We start from the raw sequence: 19,077 nt of genomic DNA, 5'->3' as shown, positions 1-19,077 counted from the left end.
GAGAGCCCCACTGTCCCTTCTAGTCTTTAAAAGCTCTGAAACCCCATGTGCAACAACGAGGCGTTTTGTAAAAACTATCAAATTGCCCTCCATTTATCCTGCTTCTATTTAGCTTCTAATCACACTAGTTGAGAGCATGGGCAGTTATGGACTGGCACAGACCTGCCTTAAAAAATCAACAAGCAACACAAGAAAGATAAGGGGTGAATTTCCATTTGCTGCTTGGGGCAAAACCTCATTCTGTGTTGCAGGTCTCTCCCATGAGACAGTTTCAGCACCAACACCCATATGAACCCTCCAGGTCATACAGAAACCCCAGAGCTGGAACAGTGCAGCTGAGGGGCTGTCACACAGATGGGGCAGGGACCAGGGCCAGTACCCCTGTGCCAGCGCTGGCGGAGGACCAGCACTCCTGCCATGACCAGCTGACCACAGCCCTGGGAACGGACTGCACGTTCCCCAGCACCTCCCAGCCCTCACCAGTGCTCTCCCAGCCCCTGAAATCACAGCTACTCGGCTACAAAAAGCCAGGCTACAAAGTACCAGGAAGAAATACCTGCCACTGTTCAAGGGTGGGAATTCCCACAGCACACTAACCAAGCCACTACAAGGCAAAGCACTGAATGCCATAGAACCCAAGGAGAGGGGCTCAGGGCACTGCCAGCTGCTTTTAGGACAAAATTCCATGTGAAATGTTCCCCTTCTTTTGCTGCTGGACTCACACTGAAGCCAGCGGTGATTTGCAGCCCCCAGAAATCAGCTGCTCCTGAAAACCAGGGCAGGCACTTCCTGCACACACCGCAGCCCTTGAAGTCCCTGGTGATCAGCACTGTGCCGGCTGCTTCACACACGGGTGCCCAGAGAAGAAAAGACAGAGCAGGGACTTCCACGCAATTCCCAGAGGAACACACAATGGGGAGGGGAAAAGAAAAAGGAAGAAAAAAGACTTCAAACTGATGCTCCCCACCCCAGAACAAATGGAATTTTCTCACCCCTCTCATCTCTTTGATGGCAAATAAATTAGAACCACAAATAATAATCCCCAGTCCTTCTGCAGTGCCTTTCATCTGCCAAGCTCAGAGCTCCTCAAGCATTAATTCATCACGTCTGGTAACACCCTGCAAGGGGTGGAAATATCCCAGTGTTCAGCTTGAGAAACAAACCAGCTCCTGGAGCCCAAGCAAGCACATTTGGCCAAAACACCACGGAAGCAGCCAAATACCTGTGTGCCTTCCACTGCCCACCCCAGCGCTGCACCGGGGGGCAGTCCTGGGCTCCAGGGAGAAGCAAATGCACACGGTCTGTGGCTCCAGCAACTTTGAGTCCCTCTGTTATCTGGGAGGCTGAACCTGCATGACAGAGCTCAGCCAGGCCCACGCCTCACCTGAATGATGACCCTGGAGTGGAACCCTGGAGTAACACCTGAGCACCTGGGTGTCCTGCAGGCCACCCCTTCACTTCCCAGGCAGAGCAGTAATGCCTCAGCCTCCACAGGACCCAGCATTGCCTGCAAACAAACAACCCAGCTCATTTGCTTTGCTCCCTCTTTTCTGCATTTTTTTCTTTATCCTTTCTTTTAAAAATATTCTGCATTATTTTTAATTATATGCATAATATATAATAATTCTATGCCTATTTTAATCTCTGGCCTCTACTCTCTTGATGTTGCCGCAAAATCCAGAGCTGTATTGTGAGGCAAGTAAATCACAGAATTGGGTTGGGGGAAACTGGAAAGATGATCTAATTCCAACTGCCCTGCCATGAACAGGGTCACCTTCCACTAGCCCAGGTTGCTCCAAGCCCTGTTCAACCAGGCCAGCAAAGCCAACTGAGGATTTTTGGCGTAACTTTTTCAACTGCTGTTTCTGTTTCCCTAACCTGACTCAGCTAATTTTTCCAGGGACCAAGCAATTTGACAGTTACATGTAAATTCCTCAGAGTTCCCCTCCTTTCCTGGCTTGTTTGTCTCAGATACAGCAAACACTAATCCATAGGGAAGCAAGCTGCTGTTCCAGGACTCAGAGGAGACTGCGCACTTTTTGGCAGATCAGTTTGTATGGACACCGACTGTTCCATTTTCTCTGCTAAACATGACCAGTTCAAACTACCTTGCAGCCATTTCCCACAGAACTCCAGAGGGATGGATAAGGAGCTTTATCTCCACTTTACATACGTGGCTGAAGAGATTAACTTGGTCACACAGTTAATGACAGAAATGAGTCAAGCCCAGGAGTTTAAACAGACACACGTGTCACCCGAGGAAGAGGCCCAAATGGTGCAATGCCAGTCCAAGGCTAATTTGATCTGTCGCTATATTCTTCCTTTCCCTTCTAAGACAAAACACCAAGGCCACTGGAGACAGAGGGGCAGACAGCTCTTTGTCCCTTCACAGCTCCTCTGATGGGCTTTACAGCTCTCATTAAGCCGCAGCCCTGGGAGGCCTCTCACCCTCCCCCGGAGCAGCTGGGTCCTCTGCCTTGCCAGAGCTGGAGAGCAGAGCCCGACTTTGTTACCAGCCACTGCTCTGCAGTGATGCTCAGGGAGCAAGCCATGTCAAGGCTGTGCCTAAGAGATGACGCTGAGGCAGCTGGGATTTGGGGGAAACGCTGGTAAATCGGCTGCTGTAGTGTCCTGACGGTTCGGATTTGCATGAAATCGCAGCTGCACGTGGCAATTTGTGCTGGAGATGGAGGGTGTGCGAGCCCCCTCACCTCTGCCACGTCCCAGAAAGCCAGCCCGGTGCATCCCTCACCATCCCCACGGTGCAGGATCCACAGGAGCACAGCCAGCTGGGCTCTGAGCTGCCCCAAGCTCTGCTGTCCCATGGAGCCCCTTCTCACCCACATTCTCCCCCAGACCCACTCCCTCCATGGGCTCAGCTGCCCTGCAGAGACCCCCTTCAGCACCACTGGGATCCGGTAACTTGGATTGATTTCTTTTGGAGCTGCTGAAGCCCTTCTTGCCTCACCCCTGCAAAATACACTGAATGTGTAAAAAAGCCTGTTCAGATAAACTGCTTTCCCTTTGAGGATATAGGACAGCCATGTGCAGCTCACACATCCAATACTTTTGTTTCTTGCCTATAAATAGAGTTTAAAATCAGGGAAATTTCATTGCTCCATGTTAAAGATGCTTTAGCTAAAGTCCCTGAAGGGATTCCTGGAGTGCAGCGGAAAAGCCATCTGCTGACTCCAGTGGAAGTGTCAGTGAGGAAATAAAAGTTGGGAAGAATAATATAAACAGGCAGAGCTAAAATGGAACTCAGCAAATCTCCAGAAAATCAAAATTCAAAAAACTCCACAAAAGTAAGTCATTCTTGCCTAAAAAATAATTAAACAAGAGAAAGAAAGAGAGAATATACACCACAAAAGCAGAAAGCCTGCAAATAAATCAAGGTGTTCTCACACCTTGCCATTCAAATGTCTCCACAATCAAGTCATTTGTTTTTTAATACATCTTCAATAATAAAGAGAACAAAAGGGACATAATGAGCATTTTATTGCATATCAAAATCTTGAAGTCATCAGGGGTTTTGCATCAGACTTACTTTAATTAACTCTCAGAAGTATAACTACATGTTAGTGGGTTAGAAAAGGAGGTAAACACTCAAGCAGTTTTTTAAATTGTACATTTAGGTAATGATGGTAACTCAGTGCTTCGAGCTCAGCTATTTATGTGCTCACTGAGGCAACTCCAGCAGGAAGAAACTGCACCGTGCAATCTACACGCTGTGAGACGTCTGTTAAAGGAAGAAACAGAAATCCCTTCTCTGGGTAAATCCCTCCTTTAAATCATCTCAAAGCAGTTTGTAGGAGTCACCAGTGTTCAGTTCCTGCCACTGCCATGAATCCTGCCTCCAGCAGTTCCTGCCCTGAGGCTATTCCCTGCAAGGAGCACTGGGACAAAGCTCCAAAGGCACCTTCCCCAGCCAGGACAGCACTTCCACATGTACTGAACCACCACCAAAGTCACCAAGCAGTAGAAAGAAAAAAACCTTCAGTTTCAGCACCAAGGCTGTGTCTGACCTTGGGAAGCATTTCTCTGTCTCAAACACAGACTGATGGGCCGAGAACAAACCTCAGTCTCACCTGGCTGACCCCAAGGCAAATCCAATTTACAGCACATCTTCAGCCCCAGTTAAGAGTATCCTAAAGCCCCCACAGACACCCCTTCACCACCACACAGGAGTGCAATTAAGAGCCCAGCCAGGCTGGATGGGCACAGGGAAGGGACTCACGTCAATGAGGTCGGAGACGTCGTGGATGTAGTATTTGCTGACGGCTGCATTGGTGGCTGCCAGGTTCAGCAGGTAGTCATTCCTGGCTTTTGTACACTTCAGCTTGTTTTCAGAATACTTGGCTTGTCTCTGAAAAAGCAGAATGGAGTGTCAGAGCACAAACAGGATGGTTTTGCACAGTTTCTCCTGCCACAAAGCCGCACAGCACCCTGCAGCCTGGGTGTGACAAGGTAATTACTACAACTTGGTATCTGGTACAGAAACAGGGACCTTGCCAGGGTGGAGGAGATCCCATCTGAACATCCCTCGCTGTGTCAGCCAGCCACAATGAGTGCCTCCTGTTCAGAGGTACTTGGAGCCCCTGAGCACAGCTGCTGCTGGGGGTTTTGGCATCAGTCAAAATCAGATGGCCAAATTCTCCCCCCAGAAATGCTGACATACGTTTGGACTTGCTCCAGATGTGTGCAGCTGTATCAGAGTGGAATCTGGCCCAGAGGCCCAAGCTACACAGAACAGCTAGAACAGGACCCAGAATTCAAAACTGTAGGAAAGCAGATGTGCTCCAGACCTGGGACATCCGCTCAGACAGATTCCTGCTCTGAAGGCTGAATCAAAAGATTAACCCTTCCGAGAAATTCACTGTTAGAAATGTCCCAGGGCTGGGTGAGCCAGTGAGCAAACGCGTCCTGGCTGAGGAAGCTATCTCCTTTTCTCCAAAATTAGCACACAAATTTGTGGAGATCCTGAGGCCTGGGGGATTTGCTGAGGCCAGAACGGCACAAAGTGTTTTGCTTAGCAAATCCATCTAAATACTGCACTCTCATGCCCAGTCTACAGAGGAAAAACACTGGTATTTTATAGATCCAACTATTTTTTTGCTACCAGGAGTCAATGCCTGAGCAAACTCTGAGGCTGTTGTTGTTCATTTTTAAAAGAATACATCACAGACAAGCTCCAATTTCCCAGAGCAGGGTCTGGTGTCCGGATCAGGATCACGCCAAACCACACATCCTGGTGTGCCGCCCTCCTCAGCATGGCCTCCCACATCCCCGCTGGCACAGCCAGGCCCCCGGCAAACTCTGGCCCGAGCTGCTGGTGCAGCTCCCACCACCCCTTCTTGTCCTGCGCTCCAGGAGCCATGGCCCCCAAGGCCCCTCCAGCTGCCTGTCTCAGCTCTCCCTCCAGAGAGCCAGTCAGGAAGGTGTCACAGGTGGCCACATGGCTCCTGTGCAGGTCCACCCCCCATCCAAGGCTGCACTGCCCATCCCTGTCATGCCATCCTGACTTTGGGTCAAACCTTCTCTAGCAGCTGGTCCTGGCCCTTCTCCACAGCCACGAGCAGGGAAGAGACTTGTGATGGTCTCCCTGGGTTGCCTTTCAGCAGAACATGCACACGAGACACCACCCTTCCTAACCCCTTCCCATAGATACAGGAATAGCTTCACAGACAAAAAAAAGGCTGAAGCCAACCCCCGCAGGGAGCCCCAACCCCAGCCCAGCTCCCTCCTCCTTCCCTCTCACCCACCTTCTCCTTCATCTTCTCAATCTTCTTGACAGAGCTGCGCCGCTGAGGCCGGTCCTCGTGTCGCAGCAGGTTCACACTGATGTCCCCTGACTTGTTGAACTGCTTTTCTTCCTGCTTCTCCGCCTCCTTCAGCTTGCTCTCGGCACTGATGCTCTCTGCATGGTACATGTGGTAGGTCTTCATCACCTGCAGACACAGGAGGTCATGAGCCACCTGCCCACGGCCACTCAGAGCACCGGAGCAGGACAATCCAGCTGCCATGGGCAGGGCAGAGGGGCTGTGGGGGCCGCTGTGGGAGCCACTGTGGCACTAAGGAACAAAGCAGGGAGGAAAGCTTGTGAGATTAATCCCAGCCCCAGCCCTATTTCTAGAGACTCCAGGCTGGTCTAAGAACAGTCCCACTGTGGGGACGTGCTCCAGCAAACACCCCCAGTCAAAGAGCACCGTGTGCCTGCCAACAGGGAAATAAGGAATAACCTCAGTGCTCTGCAGTTGGGATAAGGGTCTCCATGGTAAGTGGCTGTGATGAGGCCACAATCACCCCAAACTCCCTTTTGACCCAAGCCCTCCATTCCTACACTGGGACTTGCGAAGCCATCAAACAGCCCCTGCTCTTCCACCCAGACAGCAGAACCATCCATAAGCGGAGGAGCTGCAATTCCCAGGCAGAAATGGGGTTTGTCTCCTGTCACCACCTCATCCTCCTCTTGCAGCCGCCAGCAGGCACAGGCAGTGCTCGGGTAGGTGCAGCAGCACCTTGTCCTTCACATTGCAGATCCAGGAGGGCTAATGCTGATCCAGGAACCCTCTGCAGGCAGAACTTCCACTACAACCTTCCCTTTCAGAAACAGGAGCCCAAAGGGCAGACTGGATCATTTTAATGGAGCTGGCAAGAGGGACACATCTGCTCCTTTCTCTTTATGCCTTTAGTCACACTGTCCCCTTCTATCATCTCCCTTCGGGATGTGGATGGTTTATTTCACATTGCCTTGACACGGCCCACGGTGCCCGACTGCTCGCTGCGGTCAGGCTCAGCAGAGCTGGGCACTGCAGGCTGGGGCACGCTGGGACGGGCTGCATGAGGCCCAAGGGTTAAAATAGAGCAGGAACCTGCAAATGCAGGGGATTTTTACACACGGCTTAATGAAGAAAACACAGAGTTTCCCTCAGCTGCGGCTGTCAGCAGGACCCAGGAGTGTTTGACTTGGAGCAGGTCAGGCTGAGCCGCATGATCCCTCCTCCTGCCAAGCACAAACCTCAGCTGAAGCAGGCTCCTAATGCCGCATCGGAGCCATACAAACCTGCCACTGCAGCGAGATCCAACTGCAGGCAAAGGCAAGGGACAGTGAGCAAAGGTTCCTGCCTTGGCCCTGGGCTGCTTCATCTCCAGACCCTGCAAATTCTTAACACAGATTCCAGCCACGTATTTCAAACTGCATTTTCTGCAGTGAATGTCACAGGACACACACAAACCAGAGGATTCCTAGGATTTTCTTAAAAAGAAAGACCAGGGGATTTCATTGAGCCCTTCCCTCAACCTCATCCTCACCATCTCCATCTTTTTGTGAAACACACAGAGGGAAGTGAAAAAGCAAAGTGCTGCACATCAGGGCTTCAGGCAGTAAGAGGAAAGGTTTCTGCAGCACTCAGGCCCTGACACAACATGACAGAAGCCCAACAAATAACAGGGGTCCAAATCGCAGGATTTTTGTGAAATCTAAAGGCTATGGGACAGTTACCCAACCAAAACAGACACCTTAAACAGTTCACTGTGCTCCTCACCAGCTGCCCTGCCACACAGCTCACTCTTGGAAATTCAGGGGATATTTCTGTTTAATATCTGCCTTAAATTTGGCCAGGGTCAACCTGCACTGCAGCAATCAGCCCGATCTGCAATTCCCTCGTGCCATCTCGGTGCCCGCAATCAAATCACGCTGTCCCTGGCTCGCACTGCTGTGACACAAAGACAAACTGCCACAGCTGCATCCCGGGGAGCTTTCCTGCAAATCAGTTAATTAGCTGCAGTGAAGGAGGAAAAATATGTTCCAATGTTCATTAGTTATTTAACAACACGAGTTGTGTTCTCCATATTAATTACACGTTCTGGATAAAGGCTGTTGCCAAAATACTGGCCGTAAATGGCACAGTTGGCTGTCTCCAGCTACAAGGGCTTTGTTCTCCTCAACAGCTCATCCCCAAGGTTCTGACCCAGCAGAGGAGCCAGAGCAGAAATGGGGTGACCAGGGCAGGTACAGGCTCAGGCCCCCTCAGCCTTCTGCCTTTACCAGCTCCAACTGGTACCTCTCTGCTGGAATCCGTAAGCAGGAACCAAAGGAACGAAGCTGGTTTTAATTCACAGCTGAACTATTTCTGCACAAAACCATTCACAACCATCTCCACTTCTGAACGAAAGTCACCCACTTCTGTTTTGATTAAAATCAGTGTGGGTTTGGTTCTTTCCACAGAGAGGCCACAGGGTGACTTGCATCAGAACAGCAACAAGGCTGAGTTAAAAATCAATGTGCTTGTTTTGGCTTAAGTTTGAGACAGTGAATCCCTGAGAAGCCTGTAAAAAATTGTAGTTTCCTCCCAGTGCACAGAATTCCCCTTGGAGAGGCTTAAAAAGCAGCCTTGCCAGGGCCCAGACGAGCTCTGGGTAAAGGCCTGGCCAAAGGCAAGAAAATCGACTTCCCTGTGCTGACAGCAGACAAGTGACATTTCTCAAGAAGCAGCAGCCTGGTGTCCTGGGAGCCAGATCCTTATCTGGCTTTGACAGCAGCCACAGTTCTCGTGCTGCTCGTGGGGACCCAATGTGCTGCAAAGAACACACCAGCAGCAGCTCAGTCCCAAAGTTATCCCCAGCCACCCCCAGCACCTGTGAGCCAGGGGGCAGCTGGGCCCATTTCACCCAGTGGGCTCAAGGACAGAACTCTTGACTGGCAGGAGCTGCTGGCACCAAGCAGATTTGAGGTGACCCTGACTGCACACAGCTTTTTCTTCATGCTTTTGAAGCCAGCGTGTCCCTTCCCTGCTCCTACCTGGCTGGATGACACAACCAGTTTGTTATCTTAGCAGCAAGGCTGAATGCAAACACACAGCTCTCCAGCTGTTCCAGTTTCACCATTCAAACCAGTGTGTTTCACCTTTCAAGCCCATTCTGCTCAGCATGTGGAGCAAAGCAGTGAATGGGAGAAAGCTCAGCTCCTGTGAGGATGGGCAGAATCTCTCTCCGTGCTCCTCCTTGGGCACTGCTCCCACTTTGGACTCAGCACACTGCTGGTCCCCCCCCCGACCCCAGCGCATCCCTCGGGGACGGCCCTGTCCCGGGTCTGGGTTCAGACCACACTGGTCCACAGGTACTCAGGTCAGCCCAGCCCTTGTTAGTCTTTCTGTGTTTTGCATCTGTCATGCTGCTGTTGTAATTAATCTTAATTAGCCACCACCCCTAACACAACTCGTGACATTCAATCATCAACAATGCCCTCCCAAATCTCACACAAGCTTTTTAATCTGATCTGCTGTCCACCCACGCTGCAGGTCTCACAACAACCAAATCCTTCAACAGCCAATGCAGGAACAAACCTGTTAAGGGAAGATTTATGGCAGAAATTTCAAATACAATCGTTCACGCTCTGTTGTTAAGGCCTGTTATTCAAAAAGATGAAATAGAATGATAGTTTAGGAATAAACTACTGCAGTATTATTTATGTACCAGTAGCAGATACAACCAAACAAAGCTAATATATTATCTCAATTTTCCAACAAAACACAGACTTTATATGGTTTTGTTGCTCCTAAACCACAAATAAAATAAATTCTTTAAAAAACAATTGCTACAGGGCAACAGGCAGAAGCAACACAAAGACTTTTACTACCCTGCTAAGAAAACCTGCTTGAAGAGCCATGTCCTGACTAACAGCGCATGATCCCACCAGAAGGCACAGGCAGCTCTGCAGCCAAAGTGCTCCTCAGGGCACAAGACAGAGCTGAGCACCTACGAGCTAGAAATTTTCTGCACTCCCCAGCAAAAGGTCACGGGCTCACAGGAGCAGGGAGGTGTCCAACAAACAAGCACAGCCAGCTCAGAGCCACTGGTGCCTGGAAATCACCAACCAAGTGACTGAGCACGGCCAAAAGGCAACGTGGTGCCCAGCAGGTGAGAGCATTAGGGACACAGGGATCACACTGGATCACCCCCAAACATCCCCAGCTATGCTCAAGAGAAGCAGCTGGGCAGCGTGATCCAGCCCTTGGCCTTGGACCGCTGGGAAATCCTCCACCACTGCCATCCCCCCAGTGAGGAGTGAGACTCTCCCCACAGGATGCAGGGGGAAGGAATGGGCCATGCTGCAGGACAGCCAGGGCAGAGCCCCCTCAGATTTGCTCTAACAAACACCTGTTCTCCCCACGCTGCCGGCCAGGAATGGTGGGATTGGCTCATTACTCACCGTGTAGAGCTCATTGGTGACTTTCAGGAGCTCTTCATGCATCTGGAGGCCAATCTCCTTGCTCTGCAAGACAAAAGCAAGGAGAGTTGAGACTGTTATGTTCAAAACATGCAGTCCTGAAATGAAAATACGTTTTGGAGGGAAACGTGAATACAGAGTGCAGCAAAGTCTCGTGCAGTTTCAGAACTGCTGCGTATTCCTTTGAGGTTGATGTTTGCTCATGGATCACCCAGCCTGGGTTTCAGAGACCATTAGGAGGAATTTCAGATAATTTAACATATTTATCCTGCAAAACAGATTAATCTAAAATTACAGGCAATACTGCTTTGCCCTCCCACTGGTAGAATTCTTCCCCAGCCCAGCCAACTCCCCGTTTGGGTCTAACACGTAACACCCTGCCCCAGTCTGGGACTGGCAGGGTGTACATCATCCAATAGCCATTTGTGAGTACAGAGTTCCCTAGTCTGGCATTCTCCACTCCCACAGCATCACCTGTCAATCTGCCTTGAACTGAAACACTCATTAAACACACCTGCTCCTGGACTTGCAATTTCCAGCCAACGCTGGTATTTCAGAGCAAAGATTATCAAGGCTCCTCAGCACTGGCATCCCAGATTTATGTTTCCCTTGGCCATGACCCACCCTCCCAGCTTCTCCTCAATACTCTGAGTATTTTCTGCTCAGTATTTTCACTATTATAACCCAAGTGAACCAAAGCATCTCTGAAAAAAGGACTTTACAAAATAGCTACACCACAGTTACATACATAATAAAGTTTCCAGTTTCACAACAGCAGCAGCCAAAGTTCAGCCAGCTGAGGAGACACTCGCTGCCAGTGAGGAACTCCTGGCATACTCCTGTCTGCTGAAATCCCATTACCAGCCTGTGTTTTCCCTTTCCCTGCCAGGCAGGATGAGGCAGATCCAGTCGCCAGCCTCCTACAGCATGGACACAGCTCTTCATGGAAAGGCCACAGCATGGGGAGCTGCCCAACACTGGAGCTTGGCTGCAGATCAAGCCAACTCCTACTGCAACCCAGAGGCTGGAGGTGCTGGGATGCACTTGAACTGCTTTCCTGCCTCCCTGTAATTACACCACAAATCTCTCTGTGGAATCTTCTTGGCTAGGAAACACTTATTATAGCTTGAAGATGAGTTTAAACTAAGTATAGACACCCCCTCCTCCCTCCCCTAAACCAAACCAAAACAAAACTGAGCAGCTTCTTCCAGATTTCCTCAAATAACTCCAGGAAGTTTTGTGCACGTGGGCAGGGAAAACAACATTCCATCAGGCTGGGTGACAAGAGAAGCCCAAGGTACAGAAAGGTCCTCTAATTCCAGTCAAAAGGACAACTTACATACTTTGAAAGTTTAGTCTAGATTATGAGAAATTAGAATTGAAGCAAAGCCTGAAGCAAGGAGTCTAAAGGGTGAAAGTCCCACCCAGTAACCACAGTGTGTCCGTGAGTTAGTGTCAGGGTACTTGGGACAGGACCTCAGAGGCCCAACTGATGCACACTGGTCCCACTCCCACTGGTACAAGGTGCCAGGATGATGCCAATGACCAGAAGGTGCTCAGCTGAGGCCCACAGCCACCAGGAACCCTCATCTGGACTGGACCCCAGTCCCTGTCCCCTGCCCACAAACACTGATGGTCATCACTGCTCTCAAAGATCTCACTGGGACTTGCTAATTCCCAACAGAGCCATGATAGGTGTGCATCCCCCCAGACAGCCCAAAGATGCTTGGCGACCTTCTCACTCTCTACAACTCCCTGACAGGAGGGTGCAGCCAGGTGGAGGGTCCGGTTCTGCTTCCAGGAAACAAGGGACAGGACAAGAGGAAACAGCCTCAAGTTGTGCCAGGGAGGTTTAGGTTGAATATTAGGAAAAATTTCTGTCCCATGCCTGGAGGGATTTAAAAGCTGTGTGGATGTGGCACTTGGTGACATGGGTTAGTGGTGGCCTTGGCAGTGCTGGGGTAAGGGTTGGACTCGATGGTCTCAGAGGGCTTTTCCAACCTAAACAATTCTGTAATACGAGTTATTTTGGTCAAGGTCTTCAAACGGGGGACTCAGAGCCCAGAGCCTGCAGGAGCCAAGTCACATGTAGCCCCTCCAGCCATCCCTGCTGCCACGAGTCACAGGCTGCTCCCAAACCAAGGCTTCCCAAAAGTCTGTGCAGGAGGACAGGACAGGCTGGTGGCAGAAGCCACGGCCCAGGCTCAGCTGCAACTCCTGCCTCTGCCCCAGATTTCCTGTGCAGCGCAGGGCAAGGCCACAAAGCTGTAATTTTCAAACCCAATTTTAGACTCTGAAATAGAGCAACACAAATCGGCTCAGTGTGTTGCTCCACGAGCTGTGCCTGCACAGGAGACCACAGGTGGGGACCACAGCTGAAGAGCCATTACAGACACTATAACCCAACACCTGCTGCAGGAAACCAATGGGTCTGCGGCTTCGTCAGGAGTCTCCCAGCATCCAGGAGGGCAGTGTCCAGAGTGAGGATGCTGGAGCCTCTTTCAAGCACAGGCAAGTGAGCAGCTGAAGGACTTGCCTCTCCTCTGAGCCTGCTGCCTTCCCTTTCTCCAACGGAGAAATTATATTTCTGTGCTTATGGAAGACAACACCAAAACATCATTCCAGTTCCCTGGGACCATCCACAAAACCCAAACTACAATTTAGCTGCTTCCTTTATCCCTCCCATTCCTCCTAAAACCCACAGTTGCTAACTGAGACAGCAATGGCTTCAAGTTAGCAATTTATTAAAATTCCTGCTACTGGTGACAAAGTAAGGGGAAGAGCAGCATGGAGAACACTTATTCTAAAGAGCTCCCATCCAGACACTACTTCTTCATCCAACCTCCATCCAGGACAATGCAGCACAGGGTGTAATCAAATTCATTGTCATAGCACGTAATTAAATCCCACACTGGGGAGTAACCCAGCACCCTTATTTTGGGCACAACAACGCTCTGTCTCAAATGTGTAATTTCCTATATTCCATACCTGGAAGAAGCATCAAACTTCCTTCCTTCTGCCACAGCAGGTTAGAGTGGAGCAAACACTTGCCTGGCAATGGGTTCTTCAGCCTGGGTCTGACTCTGCCAGGACACGCTGCGAGATCTCATGGTGACAGAGACCCACCCCAACAGCAGAGCGAGACAGATCTCCACAGAGACACATCTTGGCATCTCCATTTTTTGCTGCCTATTAGCAACATCAACACACTCGCCTTGATCATCTCCTCCTGCATCGGGAACGTGACTCGCCCTGGAAGCTCCAGGGAGATTTGCCCAATTGAGTTTTCTTCTTCTGCTTTCCTCCCAGAATCACAGAATGGTTTGGGTTGGAAGGGTTCCCAGCCGGACACGAGAAGAGGCGTGTTTGGAGTCGCTGCTGCCGGTCAGCGGGGGGCAGAACACTTGGGTGGAGAGGAACAAAGCACAGCGCCCCAGTTTGGTGATGGGTGTCCCCACCACCGCCAAGCTCACCCAGGGGAGCCGAGGCAGCGGCAGCTCAGCACCCCAGCTCAGCACCCCACATCTTTCTAGGCAACTGACCACTTGCTGAGCAATTGCTCCTTAGTTATGCTCATCCTGTACCCCAGTGAGCCCCCCCTGCCGCTTTGCTGGGATTGTTTACATTTACATAATGAATGCAGGAAACACAAAACCTCCTGGTTCCTCACGTCCCCACAGCATGTCACGGGCCATTAATAAATTCTAGATGGGAAGAATTAAAAGTGACATTTCTGGGAAAAAATGTTACCCTAATTTACCATCACAGAGCTATCTCCAGCACACCCAGCAGCTGAACCACAACTGTGGGTGCTTTAACCCTTCCGGAGCCGGGTTCTCTGCCAGTGGCCCTGCACAGCATGGCCCCCCTGGAGGAGTGCTTCGAGCACTTTATCCACCACACTCAAAACCAGACTGGACACAAGAGGGAAAGATCCTCCTCTGAGCAGCCTCATTCACTGCAAGGCTAGATCTTCAAAATCCATTTACCAGCGTGCTCCTGTTCCCACACAGGTGCCCAAGGCTCCCACTGAACACTGCTGTGAAGTGGAAGTGCAGCCTCAGATCCCTTCAGACAAGGTGTGCCATAGGTTGAAAAAAATAAATAACCTGAATACGCCCAAAAGTGGCAGCCTCCCGGTCCACATAAAAGGCAAATGTTGACACAAAATAAGTCTTTTCCCTGATTTAGCTGAACATTATTTTCAGGGACAGGTAAGTCCAAGGGACAAATGCAGTGACATCACAGATGACCACAACTACAGAGGCTCCTTTGGATGCAAAGCAGGTGCTGGCTCTGGCAGGCTGCAGAGAGAGTCACACCAGCTCTCCTGGCAGGAGACAGAGGAGGGAGAAACAAGGAGCAACCATTTCTATCGAATGTAAGTGTTGAGCCTTAGAAGTTGAAATTTAAGTTCAAAACTGAGGGGAGATGGAAGAAAACCAAACACAAAGAAATAATTCTGTTGAGTGGATGAAATACTTCATCATCTTGTCCTGGCTGAGGATTGACATACGACGAGAGAACGCTGGAAACACTCAACATATGTCCTTGTTTGCAAGCTGACTGAATTTGTCCTGTGTTTCCAAATGAGACACACCATCCACAGACATGGGCAGGGAAAGCAGGATAGTTTAAATATAAATCTCAAAAACAGGATCAGAGCAAAATGCAAATGGGAGGAAGATTTTGAGACAGAACTGGACTAACCAACATATACCAAATGTCTCCATTTCTGGAGGCCAGGGGAACAGGAAAAGGGATGATATCCTGTATCAAATCAGCCAACCCAAATCTGACCTTGCAGTTTAATTTCTAGGTCAGACCTATAAACTAGAGGAAACTGGCCATAAAAATATCACATTAAATTTATTCTCCAGTCAGGCTGAAATTTCAAGATAAGGCCTGATTATGAGCCTTCTCCTGTTGGAGAGGCAGGTGCCCTGCGGCTCACCCTGCTCCTCATTACAGTCCCCAGCTGCCCCTGACGAAAACAAGGCCACAGAGCCTACCGGCTGCTGGGACTCTTTGTGCCCTTACTGCACTCCTCACTTTCAATGACAGTCCTGGTCCACCTGACTGCGTGATTCTCAGAAGTCTTTGATGCTGCTTTTTAATTTGGTTATCATTAATAATTCTGTATCATCAGCAGATTTTGTCATCTTACTATTCAGGCTTTTTCCAACTAATTTATTAAGAACTTCATTGGAACTCTCCTTTCCTTTTTTCCTGATTTTAACTAATCATTAATCCAGAAAACAACCCCTCTCTTTAACAGCTCTTCAAGAATTTCAGCTAAGGCCCTTTTCCAGTGAAGGCCCTGCACCAGCTAATGACATGATCTCTAGCTCCTGAAAATACCTCCACCAAATTTCTGAGGCATGACTCTTCCCTTCAGAAAGCCACACTGACTTTCTCGTACCTGCCTCATAGTTGTCATCCTGCTCTTGAGCAAGGTTCCACCCAATGAGCCTGTTCTGACTGTTCTCTGAGGCCCTCCAAGAGTCTTCAAAAAAAGTCCTCATGTTGCCACCTCTCATTTCTCCAGCACTCACACTTTGAGCACCAGGTCACACTTCACACTCTAGACTTGACAGGTCTAGATCTCAGTTTCTTTAAAACTCTAGGATAAATACTACCTGGAAAGACTTTTAGTGGTAGTCCTTCCAAGATGTGCTCTGCAACATTTATGACATCTCTATTTTAGACTAAAATGCCAGGATGGATGCTCATGAAGCAAGGCTGCCCAGGTTACCTTTTTAAAGAGCCTGATGACATCCTCGCTGATCTGGGACAGTCGGACGATGACATTGTTCATGAAGATGTCGTTCAGGGTGGCGTGGTCCCGGCTCTCCCGACGGGTCTGCGTCAGAACCAGGTACCAGCAGTTCACAGGGGAAAGGAGGTGCTGATCTTTCCTAGAGAATGTGGAAACAAAAATCAAAAAGGTCAGTGAAACACAGATTTAGAAGAAACATAAAGATTTTAGTTATAGGCTAGCTGTGTTGAAATTAGTTAGAATAGGAAGGAATTTGGGCCCAGCTAGAGTTAATTAAAATAGTTAAGAGAGCTGGACCAGAAATGGGTTTTAAGATGTTAGTAACTGATTACCAAATAACTGATGATCTGTCATTTGCATGTTTGCTTAGCTGTGTTTAGAACGAGGAATAGAAACATTGATAAGTTGGTGTAGGGAACAAGGAGAATTACCAATTTCCTCCCTTGGTGGGAACCTTGGTGGGAAGTCACGCAAGAGGAAACTTAGAGGTCACTAAAGTAATTCGGATTGTTAAAGTTCAAAAAGGCAAAAAGGTCAAAATGAGGAAGATGAGTTACTTCATCTTTTTGAGACCACTGACCCAATTCAAGACCACTGACTCCATTCAGGACACACACTATGCATGCTTAATGACATTTAAGCTCATTTCCATACGAAGTGGAGAATGGGAGGTGTTAATGTTATGAATATGCACTTGTATTTTGGATATTCATAATTTTTGTAAATAAAAAGCTTTGTGTTTGCTTGGATCAGGGCCCTGCGTCTTAGGGAGCTATCCCACGCAGTGCCTGGTGCCAAATAAAACATACACACTTTCTAACTCTAAGCTGTTAGAGAGATTTTGTCCATCTCAGTTGGATATCAATATTCGTATTTTGGTAAATCATCAGGTGAACACGTCAAAAAGGCACATTTTCAAATGAATGCTGTCAGCACGTTGCCCCCCTCCCCTGAACGCAGCCACTGGGCTTCAGGGCGTGATCTCCTCTTCCAGCTGTACCAGCGTTGCCACGCAGGGATGTCCAGTGGCACACAGGCACCCGTACCACACCAGAACCCCAGCCAGCCCCTTCCCAAACTGGGTGCTCTGGAAGATGGCACAGGAGGAGAAACATCCCTGGAAAGAGAGAGAGTTTTGCTCATTCTTTCCACTCACACTAAGAATATGGCTGTCACTCCACTGCAGAAGGGCCCTTTGCCACCCAATACACTGTGCTGGTTTTAGTCCACTAAAAAGTGCTCATGAAAGGGTTCTGCATCCAGCATTTCCTCCAAGTGTCTGTGCACAACATGAACACTCTCAGGCATGCTGGAGGGGACAGCATGGCGACTTCAGACACCTCTGCATGCACGCACAGACAGAACAACCGTGTACAGAAACTGGGACGAGTCCGTGGACCTGGAACCACCATGAGCTACGGCACCGCGGTGATTGACAGATCCAGGGCTGGGCACAGCCCGCTGCACACAGCTACACGGGGACAAAGGAGTGCTGAAGGGACCGTAAATCCTCAGCGTGTCACAGCCTCATCAGAATAATGACACACATGAGCAGCTGGGGAAGGGGTGCAGATGAGCCTGGTAAGGGCAGGTACAGAGCAGTCCGGAAGAAAAAAAATGCATTAAGGGAGTCTCTGGACATGGAACTGACAGTGAGGACTCAGCAGGAGTGAGCACTGAAATGAAGCTGACCTGATTAACACCACCAACACCAGCACTTGTGCCCAGGTGTTTTGTAACAGTGGAGAGCCACTGTCACCTGTGGACACCACAGAGCAGCAGCTTCCAGAACTGTAAGCAACAGAGAGCCCTAATACTGCTCTGAACTAATGGGTGAGGCTAGACATCCCCTGAACCTTTGTGGGCTCCATCTCTGAACCAGAACTCCTTACTGCCCAATTCCTTGGTGCACACTGCAGCACTCGGCACCACACAACCAACACGCAACAGTCAGATGCCAAAAGGACAGAGAGGATCTGAACAGCAACTCATCAGCAGCAGAGCTTGGCATAAGACAGCAGTAAAGCCTCACACTGGAGAGACTGAGTAAACAGATTAAATGGGATTTAGTAATATGGAATAAATAGGATTTAGTAATGTAACAGCAGAAATCACTGCTCTTGCAGCTGAAACGGGAAAAAAACCACCAGGGGTTAGAGAAAGAAAAAGACCATGAAGAGCCTGGGGCTGGCAAAGAGAAGGGCAGTAAGCAGGCAAACCCCAGGCTCTCTGTGAAATGCACTGAACAGCAGCTGCAGTCTTTGGCCACTGAACTGAATGACATGAGTTTCATCTGAAACAAAGGGCACAATTCCAGCCGAAAGACTCTTTCACAGATACCGCTGGCAGAAGAAGAGAGAGGGTCCAACACTGTGGCCCAGGGAGGAAAAGGCAGAGAGCTCGAGCTGAGGTGCTGCAAGGGGAGCAGCCAGGATCAGCTCCCGGCTCCATACAGCCAGTGCTGCCACACAGCCCCAGAGCACAGCTCCTGCCAGGCACATCCGTAGCACCGCTCGTGCTGCCCAGCGAGACCCCCGCGCCCTCAGCACCGCTCTCCTCTGTGGCAAGGGACAAAACAACCCCCAGCAGCTGCTGACACCCAGCAGGAGCACCAAGCATCGTCCCGCAGAGCCCAGCCGGACACCTCTGGCCTGGCACACACACGGGCATGCAGGGAGCAGGAACCAGCCCCCAGCAGCAATGGGGCAGTGGCCTTCACAGAGCCTCGAGGCCACCAGCCAGAAGAATGGCACAAGCCAGCACCCTCACCACACAGCAGTCAGCTCCAAACTGAAATTCCACATTTGTTTTTCTTTCTATTTTTTTCAGATATTTTCTGTTTTAGCCAAGCTCACAAGTGTGGTTAAACTGAAAAGAAGCTGCTTTTGAAAATGCGTATTTACATATTCATGGATTTCACAACTGTATCACTGGTTTGATACTCACACAATCCCAGGACCCAGTTCATACGTCCTACTTCAAAGCTTTGTTTCACAGTATTTCCACTAAGGATCTGCCTGCCTCCAGCACCATACAGCTAAGCACAGAAAAAACACATACTTTATTGCAA

The 19,077-nt window shown here is 49.7% G+C and overlaps 1 protein-coding gene across 1 annotated transcript in view; it reads right to left on the bottom strand.

Moving 5' to 3' along the window:
* Positions 1–19,077, bottom strand: part of SRGAP3 (SLIT-ROBO Rho GTPase activating protein 3) — a gene marked incomplete at its 5' end in the record, with an annotated part of 43,292 nt that overhangs the window by 23,517 nt on the left and 698 nt on the right. Inside the window, 4 exons of the mRNA XM_042053794.1 lie at positions 4,238–4,366; positions 5,763–5,948; positions 10,211–10,273; positions 15,984–16,146. Of these exons, the coding sequence (XP_041909728.1) occupies positions 4,238–4,366; positions 5,763–5,948; positions 10,211–10,273; positions 15,984–16,146 (541 nt within the window). The remainder of the gene's footprint in view (positions 1–4,237; positions 4,367–5,762; positions 5,949–10,210; positions 10,274–15,983; positions 16,147–19,077) is intronic.

This window comes from Corvus kubaryi, unplaced genomic scaffold (assembly GCF_017639235.1).
Source record: "Corvus kubaryi isolate FWS band 111438036 unplaced genomic scaffold, C.kubaryi_AGA036_p1.0 136, whole genome shotgun sequence".
NCBI classification, from domain to species: Eukaryota; Metazoa; Chordata; class Aves; order Passeriformes; family Corvidae; genus Corvus; species Corvus kubaryi.
Note: the sequence above shows the minus strand (reverse complement) of the source record. Positions and strands in the feature narration are given on the sequence as shown.